At 39.3% G+C, this 26,857-nt stretch overlaps 1 protein-coding gene and 1 long non-coding RNA gene across 2 annotated transcripts in view; one reads left to right on the forward strand and one right to left on the reverse strand.

Moving 5' to 3' along the window:
* LOC127175933 (uncharacterized) overlaps positions 1-22,825 on the reverse strand; it is a 33,326-nt gene extending 10,501 nt beyond the window's left edge. The window contains exons 1-8 of the long non-coding RNA XR_007829041.1: positions 22,754-22,825; positions 22,055-22,442; positions 21,916-21,949; positions 21,716-21,752; positions 21,519-21,551; positions 16,613-16,825; positions 11,203-11,431; positions 3,165-4,061 (exon numbers count right to left, since the gene is read on the reverse strand). This is a non-coding gene — a long non-coding RNA (uncharacterized LOC127175933). The remainder of the gene's footprint in view (positions 1-3,164; positions 4,062-11,202; positions 11,432-16,612; positions 16,826-21,518; positions 21,552-21,715; positions 21,753-21,915; positions 21,950-22,054; positions 22,443-22,753) is intronic.
* On the forward strand, positions 1,883-26,373 carry apln (apelin). The gene is made up of 3 exons (XM_051127269.1): positions 1,883-2,269; positions 16,630-16,802; positions 22,786-26,373. Exons 1-2 carry the CDS (start codon positions 2,203-2,205, stop codon positions 16,794-16,796), a joined length of 234 nt encoding a protein of 77 aa, XP_050983226.1. The 5' UTR covers positions 1,883-2,202; the 3' UTR covers positions 16,797-16,802; positions 22,786-26,373.
* Positions 26,374-26,857: the final 484 nt, after the last annotated feature.

Genomic DNA, 26,857 nt, shown 5'->3' on the forward strand with positions numbered 1-26,857 from the left:
GGCATCAGGGCTAAAGTGGAGAGAACAAAGACGCAGGTCTTTAGGAAGTTTTATTCATCCACGGGCATCTTCCTATTCTTTTCTCCTCTTCTTATCGCTAGGAAAGCAGACTTACATCGCTTCTCTTGTTGCGCTCTGACTGATAATTACAAACCGAAAGCCGCACAATGTGCCATCGTATCAGTATTTTATTATATTCCGAGTTATGTTGTGGTTATATAATAGCAACAGGCAGCGCCAGTAGCTCACTGAGTGCAACCATCTGATGTCATTGAAAATATTGGCGCCACCCATAGTTTAAAATATGTATAAAACAACGTGGATTCTTCTACTAACGTAAATCTTTAATGAGTTTTCTACTACATCTTTTAGTAAGTGACATCATTTACATGATATTAAGCCATGCAAGTCTTAATACCCAGGGTTCCCGTTAAGAAGCTACTTCATAGGCATCAGTCAGGCATCTTCAGTCTCTTGGAAACGAAAACATCATTCAAAAGTGGTATAAATTGTTTGATCAAAATATTTTTAACACAAAGTATTCTGAATCATTATATTTAGTCCTGAAAGACACAGAATGTCACACTATGCTGAGCTGGAGTACCAAGTAATGAGAATATATTTTTGTAACAAAACCATATGGAAAGCATCTTGATTAAAACAATTCTGACAACATTACAGCACATAATATGTTCATCCGTCCTCAACTGCCCCAGTCTTTTGGCCTCTAGCTACATTTGTATTTAATTCTCTTAGTGACTGGATTATGGGAAGGTCCATCTGGGTGTTGAAAATAAAGAGGGTGGGCCATAAACAGTTTAAATTGTGCTAGATTAATGGCACCAGAGTTTGTAAATACCAAACAAATATGTGACCCTTGACCACAAAACCAGTCTTAAATAGCAAGGGTATATTTGTAGCAATAGACAGAAACTATATTGCATGGGTCAAAATTATAGATGTTTCTTTAATGCCAAAAATCAAGTCAAAGATCATGTTCCATGAATATTTTTTTTAAATTTAGTACGGTAAACATATCAAAACCTAATTTTTAATTAGTAACATGCATTGCTAAGAACTTCATTTGAACATCTTTAAAGGCAATTTTCTCAGTATTTTGATTTTTTTGCATCCTCAGATACTAGATTTTCAAACAGTTGTATCTCGGGCAAATATTGTCCTATTCTAACAAACCATACATCAGTTGAAATATATAAATAGATATATAAATGTATAAAGTTTTGTGGTCCAGGGTCACATATTTCAAACGAAAACCAACAAAACTAATGGAATAAAATACAATGCACATCAACGTCTATACAACTGATGGGAAATATAAGAAATCGCTTCAGGGCTTTTTCGTATCACTCACCATTCAGTAAGAGCAACTCTTCCTGTTTATTGGACGACAGAAAACTCATGCAGTACCCAGTGTACCTCTGCCCTGATTTTCATCAGGCCTTTTGTTCTTGCAGAGAATAGAAATCTATACACAGAACAAAACAAATGACTCAGAATCAGCAAATCAAAGAAAACAACAAAACTGATAAGTTTTCCTCTGTCACACAGAAAAAGTGCCACCCAGTTCATGGAAGTGAACCGTGTGGGTCTGTTCAACTCGTCAACGTATACATCAGACGTTTAAGAGCAGAAAGTCATCTTTCCCTCACGTGATGTTGTTTCCTGACACGCACCACCTAAACAATTCTGAGAAGGGTATCTGTTTGGCTAATATCATAAAGCTGCCCTCTTCCTCTCTCTCTCTCTTTCTCTCTCAGTGGGAGGGTTAATGCTGAGGGTGGAGGGGGGAAGCCCCCTTTTCCTTGACCCCCAGAGTCAGGGATACATAAGCAACATGAGGGACTTGGACTGCTTATCTGAGACAAACCGACTCGCTTCGCACACGTTCCACCGGACTTCCAATTCACAAAAGGGAAACGCACATCACGGCAGGAGAACTCCGACAGAAACCTGCCCTCAATCTCAGCGGCGCTGTCACACATTTGCACACAGACATCCAAACACACTCACAGCCACACACGCACACACACAGAGCCACACGCGCGCACTGAAGAGCAAACAGTCTCTCTCCCTTTCTCTCTCGCTCTCGCTCACCCACTCTCCTCTCCCTCCCATCCACACACGCACACCACTACAGTATATCAGCTAGCGACTGGCAGGGAAACGGAGGGGAGAGCAGAAATGAATGTGAAGATCTTGACGCTGGTGATTGTGCTGGTGGTTTCTCTGCTGTGTTCAGCCAGTGCTGGTAAGTCGGGAGCGTGACGGCTGTTGCCCGGAGCCTCCCCGTGTTTATCTTTTTCTCTCTGCTGTTAGCCTTGGGCTTGGGAACGGGAATGGGCAGCTGTAGTTGATCAGTTACCCAGCATGGTTAGCCTTCTGGGGCTGGGGAGAGGAGGGAAACGGCACCTGGCTGCGCGCTGTACTGCACTGCAGAGGTTTGGCTTGTTATTGTGCCCGTTTAATGAAGTTAATTGTGCCATTGGTGAATTACTTGCCGACTTCGGCTTGACGTATGTAGGAAAATAACGGCGATGATTATGATGATGGTGATTCTTCCTGCTGTCATGTAACGCTTGGCTTTCTAGGATTATGCACTCCTGGATGTCGTAAATGTAAGGTGTACGTCTATATGGTATTGTGGTGCATGCAATTAGGTGTTAAAAACAGCAGATGGTTGTATAATTTGGATGATTTCTTTAAAGGTGTATTTGATCTATTTCTTTTGGGCTGTGCCACATCATGGATGAGTTCTTATGCTTAACCTCCAAATGATTTATTCCAAAAACAATCTGGTATTGTAGTGTTATGTAATTCACGCTCAAACACCACAGAATTTTTCATCTGCCTCTACAATAAAAGCTTTTATGAAGGATGTCACACAAGTCTGACCGAGAGCGCGAGTCAGGTGACCGGTGGCCACCCTGCAGATGTGATGCAGGTAACAGGCTCGTGTTAAAAAACAACTGTGGCCCTTGTGTAAACGCTCGCATCTCTCTAAAGTCCGACTGCTGGGAAGCATGTGTGTTTGAAGGGTGCTGGCTAGCGCATCAAACGGCCCCTTACGCCCTGCATTTCCACACACGTTTGTTACGGAGATGCTGCTATTTTGGTCTCTGCATGAGTAAATGGGAAGCAATTACCTTGCATTACGGTCAGTGTCGTTTTTCACTCTCCGTGCATGCGTGTGGAGTCCTCGGGAAGGACAGGATCAGGCTCAGTAGCTACGGCTACTAACGGGTCAGACTGCTCGCTTGTCGTTATTAGTAGTATTATCTCCATCATGAGATGGGGGTGAGGGAGCCGCGGGGAGCCGGAGCTGCGCGCTGTCGCGGGAAGGTGTTGGAAGCGACTCGGTGTGTAGGCAGCGGGTGTGAAGCCTTTCATCTTCAGACAAACGCTTTTTTCAGTACACTGGGAGTTTGCTGGAAATTGTCAATCGTACAATAGGGGTTATCTGTGCACTGCTTTCTCTCAGGTTGAAAGAGGGTGGGGACGCGGAGGAGAAGTCATGGTGCAACAGGCGACTATGGCTTCGCATTGAGTGTCACCCAGCAGAACGGCTGCGGCCCTGCTAATCTCGTCTGCGCATACCTCAATCTGCTCATCTTGTAATGGGCTTCCCCCTCAAGAATGGGCGAATTTTGAGCGTATTGACTCGTAATTCATCCTGAATGCAATCTGTCTTCCACTCTCAAGTCTGGTATGTAAACACTTCATATTATGGAAACAATTCAGCCACTCGGAGTTGTCACTCTGAGTCCGGTATCGACGCATCATCTTTCAAAGTCACGGAAATCCTTTTAAAAATATAGCGTGCACGCACATACACGCACAGAAGTCCTGAGATTGTGTAATTTTAGCTACTTGGTTTGTCCTCTTCCAGGTGAGGGTGTGGATCAGATCTCGAGCTTTATCTGTTTGAAATCAGTGCTTTGGAAAAGGGTGATTTCTTACAAGCTGTCAACAACGCTATTATACGCTATTAAAGCGTTAGAGATCTTGCACGGGCTTATGCGTCCTGGGTTGGCGTGAGACCCCTGCAAAACAAATACAGAGCTCATTAGGAAATCTTCAGCCGCACAAAGTTTCTTTTTAGAAGAAAACGAGGATATTTTGTGAAATAACACCAGTGGCCCTGTGCTAACAGCATGCAGGAAGCATTAAATCATAATTCCATGAGTCCACCTAATGTGAAGAAGGTGTTTGCGGTTACGCACTTGATTATAGGGGCCGTGGAGAGTACACAAACAGCCAAACTTTTCCAGATGTCCAGTGATAACATGATAATAGTATCCGAACAGCATGAAGGAGACGAGCGCTACAGAAAGGTCATTACAGGATTATGGAGAATCATTCAGCGGCGCTTTGAGGCATGATAGCTTTTTGGCCGAGTTCCTCTCTTTCACAAGCACGCACGCACACACATACGTGCACATGCTCACACACACATTTAGAGGGTCACTGACTCAGATCTATTTTATGAGTAACCTGGATTTCCTCTATGGTTACACTGTAATGAATGCAGCGTGGTTTGTCAGAGACTGTAACACTGAGGGATTTGCAAATAAATTATAGAAGAGTTTAATGTGATGTACCAATATGAAAACATGAAAATAGATATATACTGGTACCATTTACTCACCCTTATGTCATTCCAAACTCACAAGTTTTTTCAGTTTCTGACTATTACTAATCAAAAATTACATGTTGATATATTTATGGTAGGAAATTTACAAAATATCTTCATGGAACATGATCTTTACTTAATATCCTAATGATTTTTAGCATAGAAGAAAAATTGATCATTTTGACCCATATAATGTATTGTTGGCTATTGCTACAAATATACCTGTGTGACTTTCGACTGGTTTTGTGGTCCAGGGTCACATATTAGTAATCCATATGACTTGTACACTGCATTTCAAGTGTTCTGAACCCTAAACAACTAAATAAGATGTAATTAATGTACAATTTGAATATGTGCATATGTGCAAAAAATGATTTCTTATGCTATCGGAAGACTTGAAATGTAATTTGACTACTTTTTGATATTTCACAGTGCTTTTTGTTGTTTTTGGAGCTTGACAAACTCGTAATGACAAAAGGCACTGTCATTGGAAGAGTGAAAAGAACAGAAAAGCATGTACACTCAGCTAAACTTTTTGAAACATTCATGTATCTCAAACTGTTGGACATAGTGCAAACAACACCAATGTCATAGGTTTGATTCCCAGGGAATGCATGAACTGCTAAGATACAAGTTGCTTTAGCAAATGCATAAATGTAAACATTTGACGAAAGAAAATCAAACAAATTTGGAATGGCATAAGAGTGTTCCATTCTCTGAACAATTATTTCTTTAACACAATTATGCAGCATTTTTTTAAAACACTTAATTCTCTTTCAAACAGATCAAGCAAAGTGTCATCTGCAGTCTCTGCCAACTTGTTGCACCCTTTTATAAATACTTCAGAAATATCTGCCCGCAGCTGTGGAACTGGTTATTTTTCCGGCTACACGGCTTGGCAGAGCAGAACCAATAAAACTGTGCCCTTTATAAAACAGAGTACATTTTCTGAGCTCAATTATAACTCATGTGTTAAAGACAAGGAGTAACCTTTGAGAAAAGCTCCCCAGTGGCAGTACGGTGAATATCTTGACATGTGTGATTGCTATAGGCCAGCATAACGCAAATCACAGCACTCTGGGTAAATCAGATCACCTCCACCATCAGACTTAAACAGATGCAGAGGAGAAATCTTGAAGGGTGCTGATGGAGGAGAAAGAAAAGAAGAAAGCGATCGTACAGCCTTCTGATGTGGCGAGGAACACAGCCGCTGAAATATTAAAAGGTCCTTAAAACTTCACAGCTGGTGGTCTTCCCGAATTTGCAGGTGGACAAATGCGGGTAATACAAAGGGCACGGTGCCAAAATTGCTTCAAATGGATGCTTGCACACTTCTGCATCTGGCTTAGCTGCATGCCGCCTGTACCCACAAGCAAGCTGACGAACCATTAGCTAGGCCCCTTCTACTAAACATCAGAAAACATATCCCCTCAACACCCCCAAAATCTCCCTCTCTTTCCCCAACTTTTTAATTAAAGCCAGATACGCCGAACGCCTCGCTGCGTCCACAGGGGCCCGGTATTAACCTGATTTATGGCTCCCTTTTCAAATATTAAACGTTACATTTATTGTGGTCGCTGATCAGATATGATCAGAGTGGACATTTTTATGAACAGCGAGGCAAAATGCTGTATAAATATTTCACGTCGGCGAATAAATGTGCTTTAATTATTTTCATGCTCAATTTGAAAAGCAAGGAATGAAAAACACAATTTACAGCACACAGGGTGGGTTTTGTTCGTGTTTAAGGGCAGAAAAACAGCGCATTGTTGTTTGTACTTCTATCGTGAGTTTTCCCAGATTATTTCAGAAGTATATCACATCAAACCATTAGCCTGATTTAAGGCTTCTGCTGCGGGGGACCTTATTAAATCCGTTCAGAAACAGAGCCGGGCGTTTGATTGCTCTGAGCAGTATGGATGTGAGAAACTGACTGGACTGTTTATAAGAAGTGTTCGAGAGTTTTTGGAACACTTTACTGATGCCCCCACTGGGACTACCCATAACTAAAAGCCTTGAGGTACAACATATCCGTGTTATGCCTTCAATTTTATTGCTCTCAATTTTATACTGCCAATACAAGCCTGAGTCTCAGTGTTTTCTGATCTCTTTAATACAGGGTCCTGTACATGAATAGATTAGTTTACCCAAACACGTAAATTCTGTTATTAATTACTTACCCTCATGCCATTCCAAACCCGTAAGGCCTTCATTCAGCTTCAGAACACAAATTAAGATATTTTTGATGAGATCAAAGAGCTTTCTGACCATGTTCAAGACCCAGAAAGGTAGTAAGGACATCAATAAAATAATCCATGTGACGCCAGCGGTTCAACTGTAATGTTATGAGGCTACAAGACATCTTCTCTTCCGTGTCAGTGTTTTGTGCTTCATAAATTTAAGGTTGAACCACTGATGTTACATGGACTATTTTAACAATGTCCTTACTACCTTTCTAGGCCTTGAATGTGTTAGTTGCATTGCTGCCTACACAAGGTCAGAAAGCTCATCAAGCTCATCATGAATGAAGGCCTTACAGGTTTGGAACGACATGAGGGTGAGTAATTAATGCCAGAATTTTCATTTTTGGGTGAACTATCCCTTTAAAAATGTAGCACCGCTGTACATATTTTTGCTCATGAAGCAATTATGAACTATTCTGATAAGTATATTAAACGTTTGCCACCATATATCTGATACAGTGAGGAATTTGTTTTTAAAATGTCGAGAACTGAAAGATATTAGGTATTGAAGCAAATCTTAGCATGCTTTATCATTTCCCGTCTTTCAGTATAGAACAAATGAGGTGTATGCTTGATAGTTAATATCACGTTTTATATTCTATACTAGAGAGAAAACATTGCATTGAACGAGTGAGTGTTGTTTGTTAAACTAGCATGTAGAAATTGGAACCGGATTCTGTAAATACATATACAATTCAGACAGAGAGTTTACTCAAAGATTGTGAAGCTTTACATTTAATCTTATTCGGGTTAAACACTGTGGTTAATATACCAACATACATAAACATAAAAGGTAAATGAACTGTCAGTAATTAAAAACGGCCTGTAACTTGACCCACAAAGTTTCTGTGAGAACCAGGGCGAATTTTCTAAAACAAAAACACTCCATCACGCAACACAAGCAACCATTCACATCTGAGCTGTTAATCACGCACCATCAGTCAGCTCTCGTCCACATGACACATATGTATCTTTTCGTGACGGATTGTTTGGTGTGATCTCAGCTGGAAATATCCCAGCATGCACTGGTTGACACTGCTTTCAGTAACTCGGCACCGGGCCCGAAGCAGGCGAATTGAAGCTACGTCGTCACACATCCACTTTAAAGACAGTATGCATGCGGGCTCACAGCTGACAGCACAATAGTAAGGGGTGGATGTGGTTCATTACCGATTAGAGAGCTCTTGGAAAATAGACTGCCGGAGAATCCCGTCGCTAAAGAGCTAGCTTTTTTCTTGACGATTACCAACGTGCTGAGTTTGAGCCCATCACTGCTGACGAGAATATTTGGGTCTCGAGGCAAATCCTCTTTGAGACGGCATGCTGTTTTGCCCTGGAAGCCAATTCAGAAGAAATCGCACTTAAGATGCTTTGCATGATCGGCTCTCTTGATTTTCGTGTACTTAAAGGTCCAACCTGCAGTAACCTCTACCCAGCGATTCACCCCTACCAGTCTGAAGTGCTGGTGCGAGAGCTTGAGCAAGTCTTAATCAGCCTTCTCCCCTTTTTTTTCATCCTTTTTCTCTTTCTCTCAACACATCATTAGCAGTCAAGGCAGCAGCCGTAGCTCTTTGAACCTGCAGCTCTCTGATCATTCGGAACCGGGCCATTTCTAACCACATTATTATAGCTTAGCACTAATTTGGGTCATGTGTAGTTTGCTTGCAAGGCTGCACACCATCTGAGAGTGTCAGAAACGATCAGAAAACGGCGCGGTGACAAGAAGCTACTTTTATCAGAGCGCCGCTCTTATTTTCAGTAACGGAGCTCAACGTGGAGGTGTGGGAAAGTCTGTGAACTTTCCATGCGATTTCGTTCCTCCACGGAGTCGCAGAACACAATGCACGCCTTCATTTCCTCCTGCACGCTGCGTGCTATCACAGCAGCACAATGCTGAATATCAAACAGCCCCGTGATGGAGCACAACGCAAATGACGACCGATCCAACGGACAGCGAAAGGGTTAGGAAATCTTACTGCCTACCTAATTTGTAAACTGGGAAACCTGATCCATTCCAGCTAACAATGTCATTCTCTTGCTCCTCAGTGAGTGCCTTTCACAGCGGCTGCCATGGAAACGTGGTTTGAGAGCATGTTAGAGATTGGTACCAGTTTATGCCAAGGCCCTGCACTACTGCTAGGCATGCGATAAGCAGCGGCGCAACTCCAGTTTTCAAAAGGCCAGGCTGCTGATTTCAGCAGCCGCTCTGAGAGTCCTACTGGTTTCTTTAACTTCATTTCCATATCAGAAGTAGTATATTTAGGAACATAATAGCACACTGTTAGGAAATTTTGTGTAACAGGGTCTTATTTATGAGCTAGGCAAGTGATTCATACTGGGGTTTCATGCTAATTAACGTGTCTCATTCGAGGCATAATGCTCATGATCAAGTGTGACTAGCTAAAGGATAGTCTTAGCAGGCATCAAATTGGCACGCCTGCGTGTGGCGGAGAAAAAAGCAGCTAAGTGTGGAGCTCTCTCTCTCTTATTTCATTGAATGAACGTCCTCTGAGACACTGGGGATCACGCCTCTGACGTCACACGCCGTCAGCTATGGTTACACCCCCGTGGGACTCCACGCCTCTTCTCGCACATATGCAAGGCAAAACAAAGCACCGACAGTCACGCACATGCACGTTCATTCACAAAATGCTTTTGGGAATTATTTGGCCTGAATGGAAATGATTCTAATGCGGTGTTTACTCACACGCAGCATAAATGCCACACCTTTCTGTGTGCAATTTCATACATGGATGAAAAGGATTCACGTGCATCAGTAAGTGCACTTGCATGCACATCAAATTCAGAAATTAGCTCATTATAAAAATTGTGTTTAAATAAAACTTAAAAATCACCTTTTTTTGTGATTTTGTGATGAGTAGGATACAATTGGGTTAACGGACTCATATCAGACCAGTCTGATCTTGTTAGTATTTGTAGATATTAGTATGTAATGTAGTATGTAAAACATACAAATATACACACATACACAGCCTAAAATCCCTTCTATTTTTACTGTACTGTAAATATACTAGTATAAATATATTTACATTACAATTACATACACTACCGTTCAGAATTCTGGGGTCAGTAGGTTTTTTTTTTTTTTTTAAGACAATGATAATGTGGTAAATTAGTCAAAAATAACGAAAAAGATTTTCACATTGTTAGAAAAGATTTCAAATAAATGCAATTTTGAACTTTTATTCATCAAATAATCCTGAAAAAATTAAAAAAAAAAAAAAAATTCAAAAAAGTGAAAGTTTCCACAAAAATAAAATAAAATAAAAAGAAAATAATATTTTTAAATTGTAATATTTCACAATATTAGTCTTTTACTGTAGGTTTTTAATAAACAAATGCAGTCTTGGTGAATATAAGGGACTTTAACATAATAAATTTTACCAGCCCCAAAAATTTAAACGGTAGTACAGATATTTTTTTACTGACTACTCTCTGATTGACTAATAAAAAAACAATAAAAATGGATTGATGAATTCTACGATTTTGTAAACATTTCCACATCTCTGTAGTTGTTCATTTATAAAATGCATTCTAGCTTTTGTCAAAAAATAAATTTCACTGTACTGTCTATGCAAACATACGAAAATGCATGTGTGCCAGAAACATTTTATATACAGTCAAACCAAAATTTATTCAGACACCAAGTTTTCTCACATTATCACAATATATTCGCTATAGTTTAGAAAATGGTAATAAAATTCATCTTAATAATGTCAGATAACTTTGATAAAAAGGTATGTAATAAATTATTTAAACAACTGTTAGCATGACAATATTTACACAACTATGAATACTTTGTTGACCAATTACCAAGCAATGCTTCATTTTGTTCAGTCTGTGGTTTAAAAAGCTTGCATTAACAATTAAAAAACTTAAGCAAAACATGATCAGGTCAAAGTGTCTATATAATTTTTGGTCCCAAAATTTGATCAATTTTACTTGTAGTCCACTGTATGAAGAATTTGTGGGTATAATATGTCACAGTTTACTTTATTTTGCTATCCTCTATATATAGTGTCCTGCACCCACTAGTAAAAAAAAACAACAAAAAAAAAATTTACCAGGTGTTTGAATAATTTTTCGTTTGACTGTAGGAACATCTACATAAACCAGTTCACTACTTATTAACTGCAAGACACCTGTATGCACAATCAAAGTCTTCTAAAGGCCTCTTAACTTTCTACATTTGTTCATACATGCAAAGATTCTCACGCTAAAGCCGCACACAAAACCTCATTAGCTTCAGACTGCTAATAAAAACAAAAGATAAGAAAATACACAAACCTCCATAACACTTTGTGTCACCTTTGACTTATGATGTGGCTGCGTTGCCGGTATCCATTATGCATGTTTGTGGAGACGCCCCTACAAGAGCTGTTATGACTGCAGACTCACACTGAGGGGAGAGTGAGGCTGGATGTCTGACAAACACCTAGGAATGATCCTCTCATCATGCCTGCCGTTGCATCCGTGTCTCCATGATAAATAGATGGGGTGCGTCAAGGAGAATATTCTGTAAACAATGACAAATAAATCAATATTACTGTATAATGTTGCACAAACAAACTAACCAAGCGAGACGGTTTCGATTCGCATAGACGGAGCAATTATATTACGCATTGATTGGTCGTTGCATTCGGATGATTTAGGATGGGTGGTGGTGGAGGTGCTAGAAGGGCAAATGTATAAGCAGAGATAATGCATGTAGTACAACCAGCCATAAATAAGGGTTGCCCTCTCCTCACCTGGTTCTGCTTTGCGTGTAAGTAGATCTAATCTCTCACTTCCTGGAGTAGTGAGTAAAAGATTAGATCCATCTGGTGCCCCAAGCTTAAAGGTCTTCAGACTAGCCTAAACTTTGTATCGTTTAGAAGTCACGGTTCTTTATTTGTCGTGTTGTGTGTTTGTACAGGGAGTGTATTGTAAATTTAGGCCAGTCCGAGACATTCGGTAAACCATTCATCAGATTGTGCTCGGCCCTTTATAAACGTTGCCTACCCTGGGCCTCTCTCTCACTGTCAGGAAAGTGCCGGGTGATGGATAACTCTCTCGGCTAAGAGGCAGCCCTGGGATTTACAGGGACACACTATCAGACACAAGGTGTCCAGCGGAGGCGAGGCACGGTGAGCCAGTCGTGTTAAAAAGTCAACATAATGGATAGCACCTAAGGAGTGTGGTACTAGAGGATGAGATGGCAACGATCTAGCTATTTATCATTAGCCTGGAAGAAAGCTGACCAAACTGGACACCTCCTGTCACGCCACCATCTCTGCGGAAGCAAATTGTGGTCAGCATTTCAGTGCTGCCAGAATTCATACTTTGTTAAACATTAACTGACCAAATGACTACCACAGTCATGCTTAATGGGATAGTTCACGTAAAAATGACAAAACAAAAATTGCACAATTCTATGTTATGATCTCAAAACACTTTTCCACAGTGCATAATATGTAAACTAATACATTTTGATGTTTGCATCACTTAACGAGATCCAGATGTGTGGATTTTCTGATGTAGTAAACTTGCTCAGTAGCACACCTGGTGAAAGTGAGTCCTGTGAAACAAAAGAGCTCAAAGACTTGCAGAAGCAAGCTAAAATGGCATGGCTGCTGCAGGAAATGTGTTTTTATCTCATGTTTGTGTTTATTAAGACTTAGTGTCAGGTTTAGCAAAGATGGTACTTTATTTTCAGAGTATTAAGCTTTTAGCGTTACTGACATTTCATTTACAAACTGCCACGATACATACAACAACCAAGGGCTAACAGCCATATTCATGGTCATCTGTTTCAGAGAAAATTGAGCAGTTTTAACACCACTCACTAGAACATTTCACTTCATTTTTAAAGGTGTGAAACGTGCAAGAAACAACATGATAATATTTTGCAGAATGTCGCCTGGGTTGGAAAATTTACACCCACCTCTATGACTATCCTCTGTGGAGCAGAAAATAATATATTTGTGATCCTGGACCACAAATCCAGTAATAACTGGTTTGAAAATAGTACAACTATTTGAAAACCTGGAATCTGAGGGTGCAAAAAAAAATCCAAATATTGAGAAAATTGCGTTTAAAGTTGTCCAAATGAAGTTCTTAGCAATGCATATTGCTAATCAAAAATTAAGTTTTGATATATTTGCAGTAGGAAATTCACAAAATGATTTTTTTCATGGAACATGATCTTTACTTAATATCCTAATGATTTTTGGCATAAAAGAAAAATCGATACTTTTGACCCATACAATGTATTGTTGGCTATTGCTACAAATATACTCGTACTACTTAAGACTGGTTTTGTGGTCCAGGGACACAAAATGTTTTTATCTATACAATGAAAGTCAAAACAATACATTGAAAGACCACATTTCCTTCATTGTATGGACAAAAAAACCCACCTGTCATCTGTGTTCCACATAAAAAAGAAAGCCATACATTTTTAGAAAAAACGGAGGGTAAGTAAATAATGACAGAATTTTCATTTTTGGATGAACTATTCCTTTAAGGGTTTGAAGTCTTCAAGTAAGGCTGTTGGTATCGTGAGAAACATCTATTGCAATATTACTTCCTGATTTGCTTGTCATTAGGTGGTGAACCTGGAAGAAATTATGTCGGTGAGAAGGAGGCCCACTATCAGCACCATCAGTTCTAATGCAATAAGGAGGCTAGAGCGTTTTCATCCCTGAGTGGGTCTAGTAAACAAGCAGCAAGTTAGGGGAAGATCCCATCAGCATATGCCATCTATTATAGTATATCCACGGTTATTGCTCTTGTCACTTTGTATTCGCCACAGTGTGGAAAGACACAGCCTGCAGAATAACAAGGAGCTACGAAGATTGAGAAGAAGCCAAGAGTCGTAAAACAGACAATGGAGTGATTCTGAGTGCTTAAAATAGACCTCGCTCCTCATCAGCCCAACGCATGTCTTGAGTTAATTCATAAACGCTGTTCGTATCACTACCAGAGATTATTTTTAGCAGCGTTCTTTTTGTTTTCGGCCTAGGATGACAGTTTTTGCAGAGATTTGCTCCCCTCAAAGCTAAGCGGGCAGCAAATGCTGCCTGTCAGATGGTGATGGCAGGAAACATCTAAATTGTGTCATTATGACAGACGCCGATACAAGAGCTGCAGTGATGTGCTGTGTTCAGCTCAGCCAGGTGTAATTACAGCCTCTTCTGCCTGCCTGGCCAAAAACATTGTCTTTTTGCCCCCTAAGAGAGGTTTCAAGACTATTCCTCACGCTAGGTGAACAATATGTTGGGTTGAGTGATTATGGCTTGGAAAAAGCAAAATAGGCTAAACTCTTGGCCTGTTTCTCATAGCTGATCCTGAGTGACCAATTGGGTGGGGGATATTTCTGATCACATGGTGCCTTTTTACATGTTAAACCCTTCAGATTATAAAAAAAGACTTGAATGCAGACAGAATGTGTAAACTTGCTTCATTCATTTCTGGAGAAATAACAGGAGGATAATGCTCGGATTAACAGGCCTGGTGGAAAGATGGGTTTTAGCGTGGTTTCCTTCGCTTAAAATATGCAGTGAAGTCTTTCTGTGGGGCAAATGAATTAGTCCACTGTTCAGCGAATTAGTCTGCTGTGAACGTGTATCGTGTCAGCTAAAGGCGATTAGTTTGTAAATGTAATTTGAGCTGTCAGGAATTAAAAAATGTAGTTTGAGGATATTTAACTCATAAGAAGACTTGCAGGCATCGTGTTTTGCCTCACGTCGTCCAGAATACACGTACTAACCGTCTGTATGATTTCAAGAATGTGTGATTAGCAAATCATATGCGTTGGCTGCTTGTTGCACTCTGTGAATTAAAAACAGATTGTCATGAAGACAAAAAAATTGCATTTATTGTACAAACCAGATACCTAGAATGTTTGAAATCACAATTGCTTATAATATTTTCAAAAAAGCTGCTCCCTGTAGTCTTCCTAATATAGGTTGTCTGTCACTCCCCAGGGAGATGTTAGGAATGTCTTGACCCAATGAGAGTAATCTCATTCAAGTTCTTGCTGGGAAAAGGTTAATGGGATTCTCTGTTTACTCTGTAGGATAGGCATTTGTTGAGCTCTCACTGAAAGATTCCTTTTTTGCATGCGTTGGAGTTAAAGACAAACAGACAAAAAGACGTATGCATAAAAGGGAGACGAATTTAGAAGAACCATGTGAATAATCTTCATGCGCTTCAGCGGAAAGAGGATAGCGTGGTATGTGCGTATGGAATGAAGTATTGAAGAGCAGTGGCCTGAAACGGAAAACATAACTGATGATTGACCAAGCACGTTTACCCATTCATCCCGTTCCATAATGTAAGAAAAGATGGGTTTCATTGATTCTAGCTTCTGTCATTAGGACGACTGGGAACTTTCCGATGGAAAGACATCCAATCCCTACGATGCACTCAAACAAATACCCTCAGAGGCTAGTTGAATGGGAGATCAGTGACATCAGATAGTGCTGTGCAGATCAAGGTCTCCCCAAAACCTCCCAGAATGTTTGCTCTCTCCGGAGGACTTTGTTTGATTTTTCTAAAGAGGTGAGAGGTTAGGGACGCGCTGATGTGGATCAAGCTGTGGATACGAGACGGGCTTAAAGGATCTACTCACACTTATTGAGAGATGACTGGAAACATCTGAGCGCTCACAATCGAGCAGTGTAGTGCACACAGACGCACAGACAAAATATGCACCCAGGACTAGTGTCTTCCCAGTGTTCTTGAGACAGACACTTCTTACATGATGTGAGAAGTTCAAAGATTTGTACATATACAGTGTGTGTGACTGTGCTGAGGCACTTTCTTTGGATTTTTGATAGTTGTTGCTGCAATAAATTATTTTAATGACGTTTCTTAAAGGTGAAATGTGTATTTTTTTAGCTAAAACACTTGTCCTATCTCAACTTAGTATTCAATATTATTTTAATAAAATTTCTTAAATGTGATATCTGTCATTTTATGTTAAAATACGTCCTTTATCAACTTATACTGTAATGGTGTGTGCACACCAAAAGCAAATTTAATTATTTGTGAGTAAATTACAAGTCAATGCAAAGATGCGAATAGATGCAAATTAGTGCAAAACTAATAATAATGGTGAATTCACATCTATTTGTGTCACCCGAAACGATTTTGCATCTCTTCACATCGCCCGACACAAATTCGCATTCATTTGCGTCACCCAATGCAAATTCATGTCTATTTGCATCGACCTGCCACAATTTTGCATCTGTTCACATTGCCCGCCATCAATTTGCATCTATTTGTGTTGCCCGACACGATTTCACATCTATTCACGTTACCCGACACAACTTTGCATCTATTTGCATCACTCAATGCGAATTCACATCTATTTGCGTCACCTGACACGATTTTGCATCTATTCACATTGCCCGACACAAATTTGCATCTATTTGCGTCACCCAATGCGAATTCACGTCTATTTGTAACGTCCACAAGTAATCTTAAGCGATAACGCGATGCGATTCCCTTTGCTTTTGGTGTGCACACACCATAAGACACTGGCTTAGCCAATGGTGTGATTTGGGGGCGGGGCTAACTCTGTCCACAACCAATGGGGAAAAATGTTGTTTGGAGACACTATATTTGTTTGAAAATATTGTTTTTTGCAATTACAGTTACATACTTCTCCTTTAACTGAGTTTTTTTATATTGGGTTTCATAATTCACATACCTTGTTTTTGTTCACAGGTCCAATGGCCTCCACCGAGCATAGCAAAGAGCTGGAGGAGGTGGGCAGCATGAGGACTCCTTTGCGGCAGAATTCCGCTCGAGCCGGCCGGAGCCAAAGACCTTCTGGCTGGAGGAGGAGACGCCCTCGACCCCGCCTCTCCCATAAGGGGCCCATGCCATTTTAGAGCAAGGTCAGTTTGACATTTCTAATACCCTGAAAGCAACAAAAGAATATGAGTAACTAATATGCAGGGGAATATAAAAAAAAACAATAATCTAATCAAATTTTCATTTATAAATGGACCAGTTCTGAACAGGCCTTGAGGGAAGCAGCACCTGTCTCAAATTCTAAAGTTTCATTGAGTGCATACTGAGAAAAGCTGGGAATGCTGAAGAACTGTGATTGACAGAAATCTGCTTGCTCATTCACTTTTTCCATGAATTATAGATTACTACTGGCATGGAAAAACTGCATGTCTTTATGAGATTACTGGACTTTAGACTCATGGCTTCTGTGGTCCCGATCTCCTCCAGCAGATCTAAAAAACCCATACAGAGTGGAATATAATACATTGTCAGTGTTGTATTATATCTGAGTCAACATGATTCCGTTATCCCAATAATGCCAATTAAATTCCCTGTCCAAAGATAATACTCCTGAATCTCATTTGAACCGCTTCAGCTTGTTTTCATATTAAAAGGATATTTAACTTAATGTCTAGATAAACAATTCCTTTAATCTTTTTGTCTAATAAAAGTGTTTTCTCTTCCTACAAACACTGTTTCCATAAAATTTCCAGTGATGCAGCACCAAGTCCTTTATTTTAAGACTCTATTAAGGAAATATTCAAGTTACAACATCAATAAATTAAAGAGAACTGTATCTGACAGATCTTATCAGCACATTTACATTTTATTACCTACAGTACAGTCTTCGCACTGAAATGCTGACACATTTTTTTAGTTTTTCCAGAAACTAAGTGGTTTTAAAAAAGAAAGAATGGATAAAAAAAAAACAGTGGAAGGCAGTGAGATACTGTAGCCAAGAACTCATTCACAGTTTTTTTTACACTCTGCACAGTACTGAACAGGGAACAATGTCCCTACAGGAGTCTGCAACACAAGTCTCGCCATAAATTAACCTCATATAAGGCTAGAATCTATGGAGAAGGACAAGTCAGCTCTTTATGGCATAGTTAATCATGAGAAAAGAAGGCAATAAAAAGTGAGAAATCTCAAACCCTCAAATCCACCGCAGTTTTACAGTCTATAGCGAATTACATTTTTTCCCTCTTGGCAAACAATCCTTATTCAAATGCTTCATCAGTCCAAGGGAAAACACTATCTTAACTTCCAAAGAGGTGGACACAAGAGCAAGGCCTATGCATGTACTCCCATCCCGACCAATAAAACGCACAGATCCTTTGAGTGAGTTGGGCAGTCAATGCTTGTTTTGATCCCCCAGCATACTGGCAGCACAATGAGGGGAGCTGCAGGAAGTTGTGTAGCTCCATTAAAAGGAACGGCTCAGTGACTCACAATGTAGAGTCCACAAACAGCACTTCAACCCAAACAAGACGAAGATTTCTCTTTCATTCGGCTCCTTCTTCAGCTCCCTTCATGCCGTACGAGGGTTCAAAGTTCACGTCTTTTAGCACATTCACCAACATTCCTTTGGGCCCGGTCTGTTAAACCAGTCCATTTGAGGCGACTAATGTGCCAATCAAGCCTGTGGTACCAAACCCCGAAATTCTTGTCCTAATCCACTCACAGTTCATTATTCCCACAATGTGATACATTTACATTTATATTCATTTGCCTGACAGACATTTTATCGCTAAAGAGAACATGTTGTGATAATTACTGTATGACACAGTACAGTAAATCAGTCCATGGCCCAGATGGGACTCCCACTAAAGTGTTTGACCTGCATCTGGCTTGTGTACAACATATCACATTTTGTGCAGTGTGAGAAACGTAGCCTCACACTTCATCATCTACGGCTAAAACGGGGCACAGACTGACCGGGGCAATTAACTCTCCTCAAGGGCTGATAACAGACAGAGAACCACCGAACAAGGCCACAGTGGAGGCACTTGAAAGGCTTTCTCTCTTTTTTTCATTATGTTGCACCACCTTGCTTGCAGATGCGAAAGATGCCTTCGTTAAAGGCTTGACAGACTGCATCTTTCCACACCAGAGTACAAAGGAAATCATCGCTTGTGTAGAATTGAAAGCTTATGAGTTAACACCAAGGTGATGACTTGGAATTAGACTAGGATTATCTGTAAGAATAAGTGTTGATAAAAGCGTTAAAAAAGAGGAACATACAGAGATTAATGTTTAATGTTAAGCTCAATCAACAGCATTTATGAACATTTTTGTTTACCTAAAAAATTATTTTGCCTCATCTCCTGTTTTCTTTTTTAAAAAAAGGAAAGAATAGAATTAAATAGGACCATTTTTGAAGAATTTAAAAGCAAAAACTTGAAGATAACAAAATGTATTATTTTTCTGATAAAACTTATGTATTATTTGAACTGTATAGTTGTTCTAGTCATTTTTACAATCATTTTAGGAATCTAGGCTATGGAAGCCCGTTTCCGCAACTGAACTAAAAATTAAAAAAGGTAATTGTGACTTTCTTCTCATAATTCTGACTTTTTTTTCTCACAACTGTGTGATATAAACTCGCAATTATGAGTTATAAAATCAGAATTGTGAGGTGCAAGATATAAATTCACAATTCTGACTTTTTTTCTCCGAATTGTGAGTTTATATCGTGCAATTTTGACTTTATAACACGCAATTGTAAGTTATTAAGTCAGAACTGGACTTTAAAACTCACAATTGCAAGTTTACATTTAACAATTCTGTGACTTTTTATCTCATAATTCTGACTTTTTCCTCACAATTGTATGATATAAACTCGCAATTGTGAGTTATATAGTCAGAATTGGGAGGTATAAACTCACATTTCTGAGAAATAAAGAATTGCAAGATATAAACTCACAATTATGACTTGTTTCTCAGTTTACATCTTGCAATTCTGACTTTATAACACACAACTGCAAGTTATTTAGTCTGAACTGGACTTTATAACTTGCAACTGCAAGTTTATATTTAACAAATCTGAGAAAAAAGACTCAAACTCGAAATTGCAAGAAAAAAAAAAGACTATTTCTCGCAATTGCGAGTTTATATTCCGCTATTCTGACTTTATAATTGCAATTGTGAGTTTATATCACGCAATTCTGAGTAGAAAAGTCCAAAATGAAAGATAAAAAAAAATCAAAACTGTCTGATGAAATCTCGCAATTACCTTTTTTTTTTTAAAAAAACAAAAAACAAAAAAATGTATTCAGTGGCAGAAATGGGCTTCCATACTTGGCACTATTTTATCTTGGCAATAAACTGTTGTTAGGTTATAAACAAATTACAATAATACAAATGTGACCCTGGACCACAAAAAATAGTCATAAGGGCCAGTTTTGATGAAACTGAGATTTATACATCATCTGAAAGTTAATGCGCTTTCCATTAATGAAATTTGCTAAGCTTTTTATTGATGTATGGTTTGTCAGGATAGGACACTATTTGGCTGAGATGCAACCATTTGAAAAAAAAAAAAAAATCAAAATATTGAGAAAATCACCTTTAAAGTTGTCCAAATAAAGTTCTTAGCAATGCATATTACTAATCTAAAATTAAGTTTTGATATATTTACGGTAGGAAATCTACAAAATATCTTCATTGAACATGTTCTTTACTACATCCTAATGATTTCTGGCATAAAAGAAAAATGTATAATTTTGACCCATACAATGTATTTTTGGCTACTGCTACAAATATTCATGTGCTTCTTATGACTGGTTTTGTGGTCAAGGGTCACAAAATATACAAAATGTAACAAATGTAATTTCTCACACTAAAATCTTGTTAACACACATTTCTCCTTTGGTATATTAACATTTACAGATTTGCCCTACTCACTTCAGGTGTAAATTCCTCGCTGTAATGTCTAAACAAAAGAAAGAAAAAGTAATTTTGTGGTAAATGAAGATTACGCCACAAGTGCTGTTGATTGAGCTTGACTTGCCTGTATATGAAACCCTTAAGACCAAACAGTCTAACTGAACAACAAGGCTTCCTCATTGTGAATGCTCTAAGAAGTAAACTGAAAACGAGGTTAAAACCTCAGCTGAAGATTATGAGAACTGAAGGTTGTGGTAATGGAACACAAGCAACACAAGAATGAACAACCCGTTACAAGATCCAGATGCCACAACATATAAGCGGAACAGCACATGTTGAGGGACCTCCTCTTCAAAGACTTCCTAGCACAAAGGCACTGCACTGCAGAGAGCTAGAAATTGGAAATCTGCCTCATTCAGTACCAAGGGGCACACTGGATGATTAGAAAGCAACTGCCTGACACAAAGTTTCTCTTCTGAAGTGCCCGCAGCTCTCTGTTGTGGGTGTATTCTGACAATTGACATGATGTCATACAGCACAAACAAACAAACATGTCATGAGTTACAAACAAAAACAGAGTTTAGATAAGAATCTCTGGTGCTGCGCTGTACATGACTCAAACATACCACCATGCAGGTGTAAGAAAAAAATAAAAAGACGGTTCTTATCGTTCAATGGGTACTGTTGTACTGGAAGAATGAAGCTTATTGACATCTAAAGCTATCTGAAATCACTGTGAAGTCATGAAACAAACGCTAAAAGATGACCTCATTGGTTTATATAGATTATTTGTTCAAAGTGAAGTGTAGGAACAGAATTCTAAAGTTACGCTCTAAATGCATAAATGATACCGGTTTATAAAAGCAGAGTCCTGATCGTAACGGAAAGTTCGGAGAGTTTAGCCAAAAATGAAAATTCTATCAATTACTCACCCTCATGTTCTTTCAAATCCAACTTTTTTTGTTCTGTGGAAAATAAAAGATGTTTTAAAGAAGGTTGGTAACCAAACAACACCAGTTCCTATTGATATCCATTATATGGACAAAAAACACAATTGAAGCCAATGGGAATCAAAACCTTTAAAGAGATAGTTTACCCCAAAATTAAAATCCTGTCATTAATTACTCACCACCGTGTTGTTCCAAAGCTGTATGTATTTCTTTCTTCTGTGGAACAAGAATTTAAAATTTTTAAAAATGTAATATAAATGTCTTTTTTCACACTAAAATCTTGTTAACAGAACTGCTGTTTACCTCTTTTGGTATTGCCCGTATTTACTTTGCTTGTAAATTTCTTACTGTAATGTTTACATTACTTTACATTACTCACCCTCATTTTGTTCCAAAGCTGTATGCAATTTTCTCTTGTGGAAAACACACACACAAAAAAAGATATTCTGAATTAGCTTCATCAAATTACAGTTGAACCACTGATGTCACATGGACTATTTTATTGATGTACTTAGTACCTTTCTGGGCCTTGAATGTGTCAGTTGTGTTGGTGTCTACGCAGGCTCAGAAAGCTGTCCGATTTAATCAAACATATTTTAATTTGTGTTCCGAAGATGAACGAAGGTCTTACAGATTTGGAACGACATGAGGGCGAGTAATTAATGACAGAATTGTCATTTTTAGATAATGCATAGTAAATGCATAGTATAGTATATTGGGTAAACAAATTAATTTTAGTTAGACTGAACGATTTTATTGATATCTTTGAATTCTGCACGAAACATTTCACTTGCCTTGCCTGCCATCTTGGATTTATTATTTTTTCCCCACATTTTTTCCATCTCTTCCCAATGGATTATACAGCTGCCTTAATCAATTTGTCCAGCAATTTTGTAGTCAGTTCACCTAAAAATAAAAAAAAGTTGTGTAACCCTTAACTCACCCTCATGTCATTCCAAACTCCAAAAACACAAAGTTAATGGGGTCCAATGTTGTTGTTGTTGTTTTTGTTTTTTTTAAATCTGAATGCAAAATTATGATCCATAATGTTAACTCAAAAATTTTCAGTGATTTTTTTGAGCAACCTTTCGGATTATTAAAAGTTTGATGACTTGCTCTTTTTTTTTTTTTTTTTTTTTTAGCTTTTATGTTCTGTACCCACTACCTGTGCCAATTAGTAAAAGTACAGAAAAACACTGAAGGTTCCTGAATTGTACCTTATTCATGTGTCTTTTTCTTTTGTCCACAGGCACAGCTTAGAGTGCCCTCCCCCTTGGTTCTGATTTCTATGCTCTTCCTTTGCCTTGGGGGGGCCTTGCAACAAGGGGCCTTTGCTAGCCCAGCCTGAAGAGTGATGTCCATAGCACCTGCTGGTTCTTCAAGCAACTCTTCTTCTGTCCACAAAAAAACCAGGACAAGCCACTCACCCTCAGCTCTACGAAGAATTGTGGGCCGGGAACGGGGGTGGGGGGTATTGAGCCCGAGCTATCAGATTCTGTCTCTCTCTGTCTGTCTCTCTCCTCCTGTGGTTTTCCTCATTTGCTTTCTAGAGCCCTTTCATGGCCACACTTTGCATGATGTGTGAGCAGTGGGGAGCCTGGTCCAAACAGTTATAGTCCGAAAGCGTCAGTTTCTTCTCCGAGGTGTGCTAGTCCCATTCTCTCCAATGTGAAGGTGACCACAGCGCTTTGTCCCATTGCTACGTGTTGGCAACTCCTGGCTTATAAATGGCGTTTATGAGGGAAAGAAGTGGCAGGGAAACTAAAGTGAAGGCACAACTAAATGCTCAGGCCCATTATGGCCAGCAACTTTACTTTTTATTTTTTTTTTTTTGTTTTACATCTCACACAATTTTACCAAAAATTGGACAGTTGGCTTAATAAAGTGCATTTACATGGCAAACTGCTCACAAAATGTAATTATCAATGTTTAAAAACCCAAAATGTTAACACGTGCACAATAAGCGCATTGAATAAGCGTCCAGAATGCTGATTGTAATGTAAATGCAATCAATGTTTTCGGGTTCAGTTATAATTACTGATTACATAATTACCTCTAAAAATGATGAATGAATATATAATTCATGGTCACATCTACTTAAAGCAGCTTGATTACATCTCACAGTGCTGTCCAGTGGTCATTATACATCACCCCACCAATGAGCTTAAGAGTTGTCAGCCATCCGAAGCTTAAGGATAAAGCCACAGTGTCTCATTATCAAAATCACACTCCACTTCCATGAGCGTGAGATCATCGGTCCTGAGCCCTCTTCTCCTCCCCCATGACACACGCTGCTTTACAGCAGAGATACATGACTGTTAACTGGCCAGGGTGATCTGCTTCACACGGCGGACCATCTCTCCTTTTAATGAAGTGCCAAATAGCAAATCTACTCCACAGTGCTGCCAGGAGAAGAAAAGTAAACATGTTACCTCTTATCTTGGGGGAAGCATAACATCTAACCACATGTACACGTTTTGCCATTTGTTCGAACACCCAATGTAAAGGCAATGGTAGCATGGTTTGAAGACATTAGACCAAAAAGAAAGAAAGAAAGAAATTTCCTTGCAGATCTGATGATTTTTTTCCCCTTGACTGAACTCTATGCCTTTATTTGACATCATACTGGAAATGATTTCTCATTCTTTTGTTGTATTTTTGTTATATTTCAGTTCATTTCTCAGGGTGCTGTGACAGAAGCCTGTATGGTCTATATTACACGAGTTTATTTAAGAACACACATTATTTGTATTCACACCATTTAGCTTCATGCGTATGTATCCACCACTTTTTAGCTATATCCAGACTACGTTTATTGTTTTCTCCCCATTGGGAGCAGTTGCCTTTTGAGTTTGGGCCTCTTTGGCACAGGTGGCCACAGCCTGGTTATTAAACCCCATTGCTAATCGGTTTTAGATTGGAATCACTAAAATCTCCTTCAGAGCTCACGAGACAAATTGGCATAGAATGACCACACCACCTTAGCGTTCGACCGATTTATGATGTAATAATCTATGAAAACGAGCAACCCTTGGCTTAGTCAAACCTTCGTATTACGAGGCCGAGATGATAGGCTTTTATGAGACTGTTAGCTACACTCATAATTCCGACGCTTAATTAGACAATGCACCGAGTTATTGCAAATTAGCATTTGAGTCCCTCCCTCATTTCCTGTTCGGCATTTCTCTGTGGTTATGAAAAGATCCACAAACATTGCCTTGCGGCAAAGTCAGCTCTTCATAAGAGAGTGCCTAAAAACCTACATCGGTAAAACACCCAGCCAAGCTCACCTCGATTAAAAATGTATCGAATCTTAGGGCGCCGTGAATACTAATAATTCCAGTCACGCCATGATTATTTCATACCCTCTCAGACAGAGATGTGGATTTCATTAACGCTTTCGCAGAACGATAGTGCTCCCGAGAGCTCTGCTTCATGGATCAGTAGGTCAGAAGGTTTGAGGGCGGCATCTGAAGAGTCTGTTCGAGGTGCAGAGTAACGCCTGTATCCATACTGTCGTTCATGAATGTATCTTCGCCATCCTCGCCGGAGCTGAGCTGAGGGCCGTCGAGCAGTGTCTCAGTTCAGCTCAAGCCTTGAATCTTGAAAAACTAGCCCGTCACTGCTACATACGACAACCGACCCCGATCCCCCCCTTCCCACCGATGGTGATGGTTATCTGTTTCATCAAACATCCAAAGACAAATATGACAAAATCCAAAGCTTGCTATAGCAGAGACCCCTATCAATCACTTGGCTTTCCTCCAACACCTCTCTGTATGGACACGCAAGGCTGCACTTTTGCAATTCCATTATGCTGCTGGAAAAGTAAATCCTGAAAACAAGTCTTTTGGCATGTAATGGTTTTCCAGTGTCTTGTGACAATTAAATTGACTGATTCTTGTCTAGCTGGTTGTCCAAAGCCTACTTTTCAATAGAGTGTGGAAAGCTGTATTTTATTTTTGTGTGTATGGTCGTACAAAAGTGTAGAAAAAGTAGTCTGCTGCACAATATGTCGTGGACACAAAAGAGCTTTCTCACCCTCCTCTGCCGTCAAACCGGGTCCGTCGTCTCCGTCAGCACATCAGGTTAATGGAGCTTGCGGCGTCAAGAGAACAAGCATGTCCAGACTCAAAACTGAAATGGCAAACACTCACACGTTATACTTACAGAGCACAAATCATTTTCTATAAACGTTTTTCTCTCACAAGAGAAACTCATTCCTATTCTACCACGTGTTTCTGCCCATCATAAGTCCTATGCACTTGTACGCACGTTCCACTTAATCATTCAGAGGTCTTTAGTTTACAGACCTTTGCATGGGAGAAAAAGAAGCTGTTTGTATGTTAAAAACAGAGCTGTAAAGATTGAAAAGAGGTCTGAAGCGTTTAGAGTATAAAGCAACGAATACTATACTCAAAACTCCCATTTGCCCTTCATTAGGGGACACTTCTGCTTTCATATTTGACACAGAAAGAGAAAACGCCCATTTGGCCGCTTGTTTTCCATTAGCTTGTCACGGTGCATGTAAAATGTGGCGACCAGATCGAGTAACCGAAATTCAATCCCAACAGTTCACAAATGTCCACCAACTGGTTGGGACGCTAAGAATGCTCTGATTATTCTGTTGCTTCGAACACAACTTCACACCCATTAAGAGCTCTAACCTCCAACCAAAACATGCATCCATACGCACGGCCTGTTTGCTCAGCACACCCCATCCATTTCGATTCTCGAATCTGTAGTCAGGCCTGGCATTTCAACAGTATTAGTGGGCCATGTGAAAAGCAGCGCAACGGCAAGGTATTATTCCTCCTCTTTATTCCTGTTGGAGGTGTGTGCTCATCAAACTCACCTGGCCAAATGTACAGTCCCTGTCTCTGTTTTGATGTTGAACTGGGCAAAAACAAATGAATAAATAAATGAATTAAACAAGTGTATCAGAAATGGTTGAAATACTGTGTACATATTTGAACTTTTGGTTTCTAATTTATAAAAGATAAGCTTTAGCTCTTGGAGTACTTATTTTATTTTTTTCCTTTCATGCGTAGCTTTGTGTTTTTATTTTCTATTTCTGTAAAGTGTGTAAATATATCTTTATGATAATAAGTAATATTAAAAAATCTTATTTTAAGAAACAAGTGTGAGTTTGTCCTTATTATTAAAAAATGCTACAAAAATGGTTTGTCATGCATAATAATGTTTAGCATTTGTGACCCTGGACCACAAAACAGTCATAAGCAGCAGACTGGTTTTGTGGTCCAGGGTCACATTTATGTTGGAAATAGATAAATTTTCTACCCTATTATGATATTAACATA

This window comes from Labeo rohita, chromosome 14, assembly GCF_022985175.1.
Source record: "Labeo rohita strain BAU-BD-2019 chromosome 14, IGBB_LRoh.1.0, whole genome shotgun sequence".
NCBI classification, from domain to species: domain Eukaryota; kingdom Metazoa; phylum Chordata; class Actinopteri; order Cypriniformes; family Cyprinidae; genus Labeo; species Labeo rohita.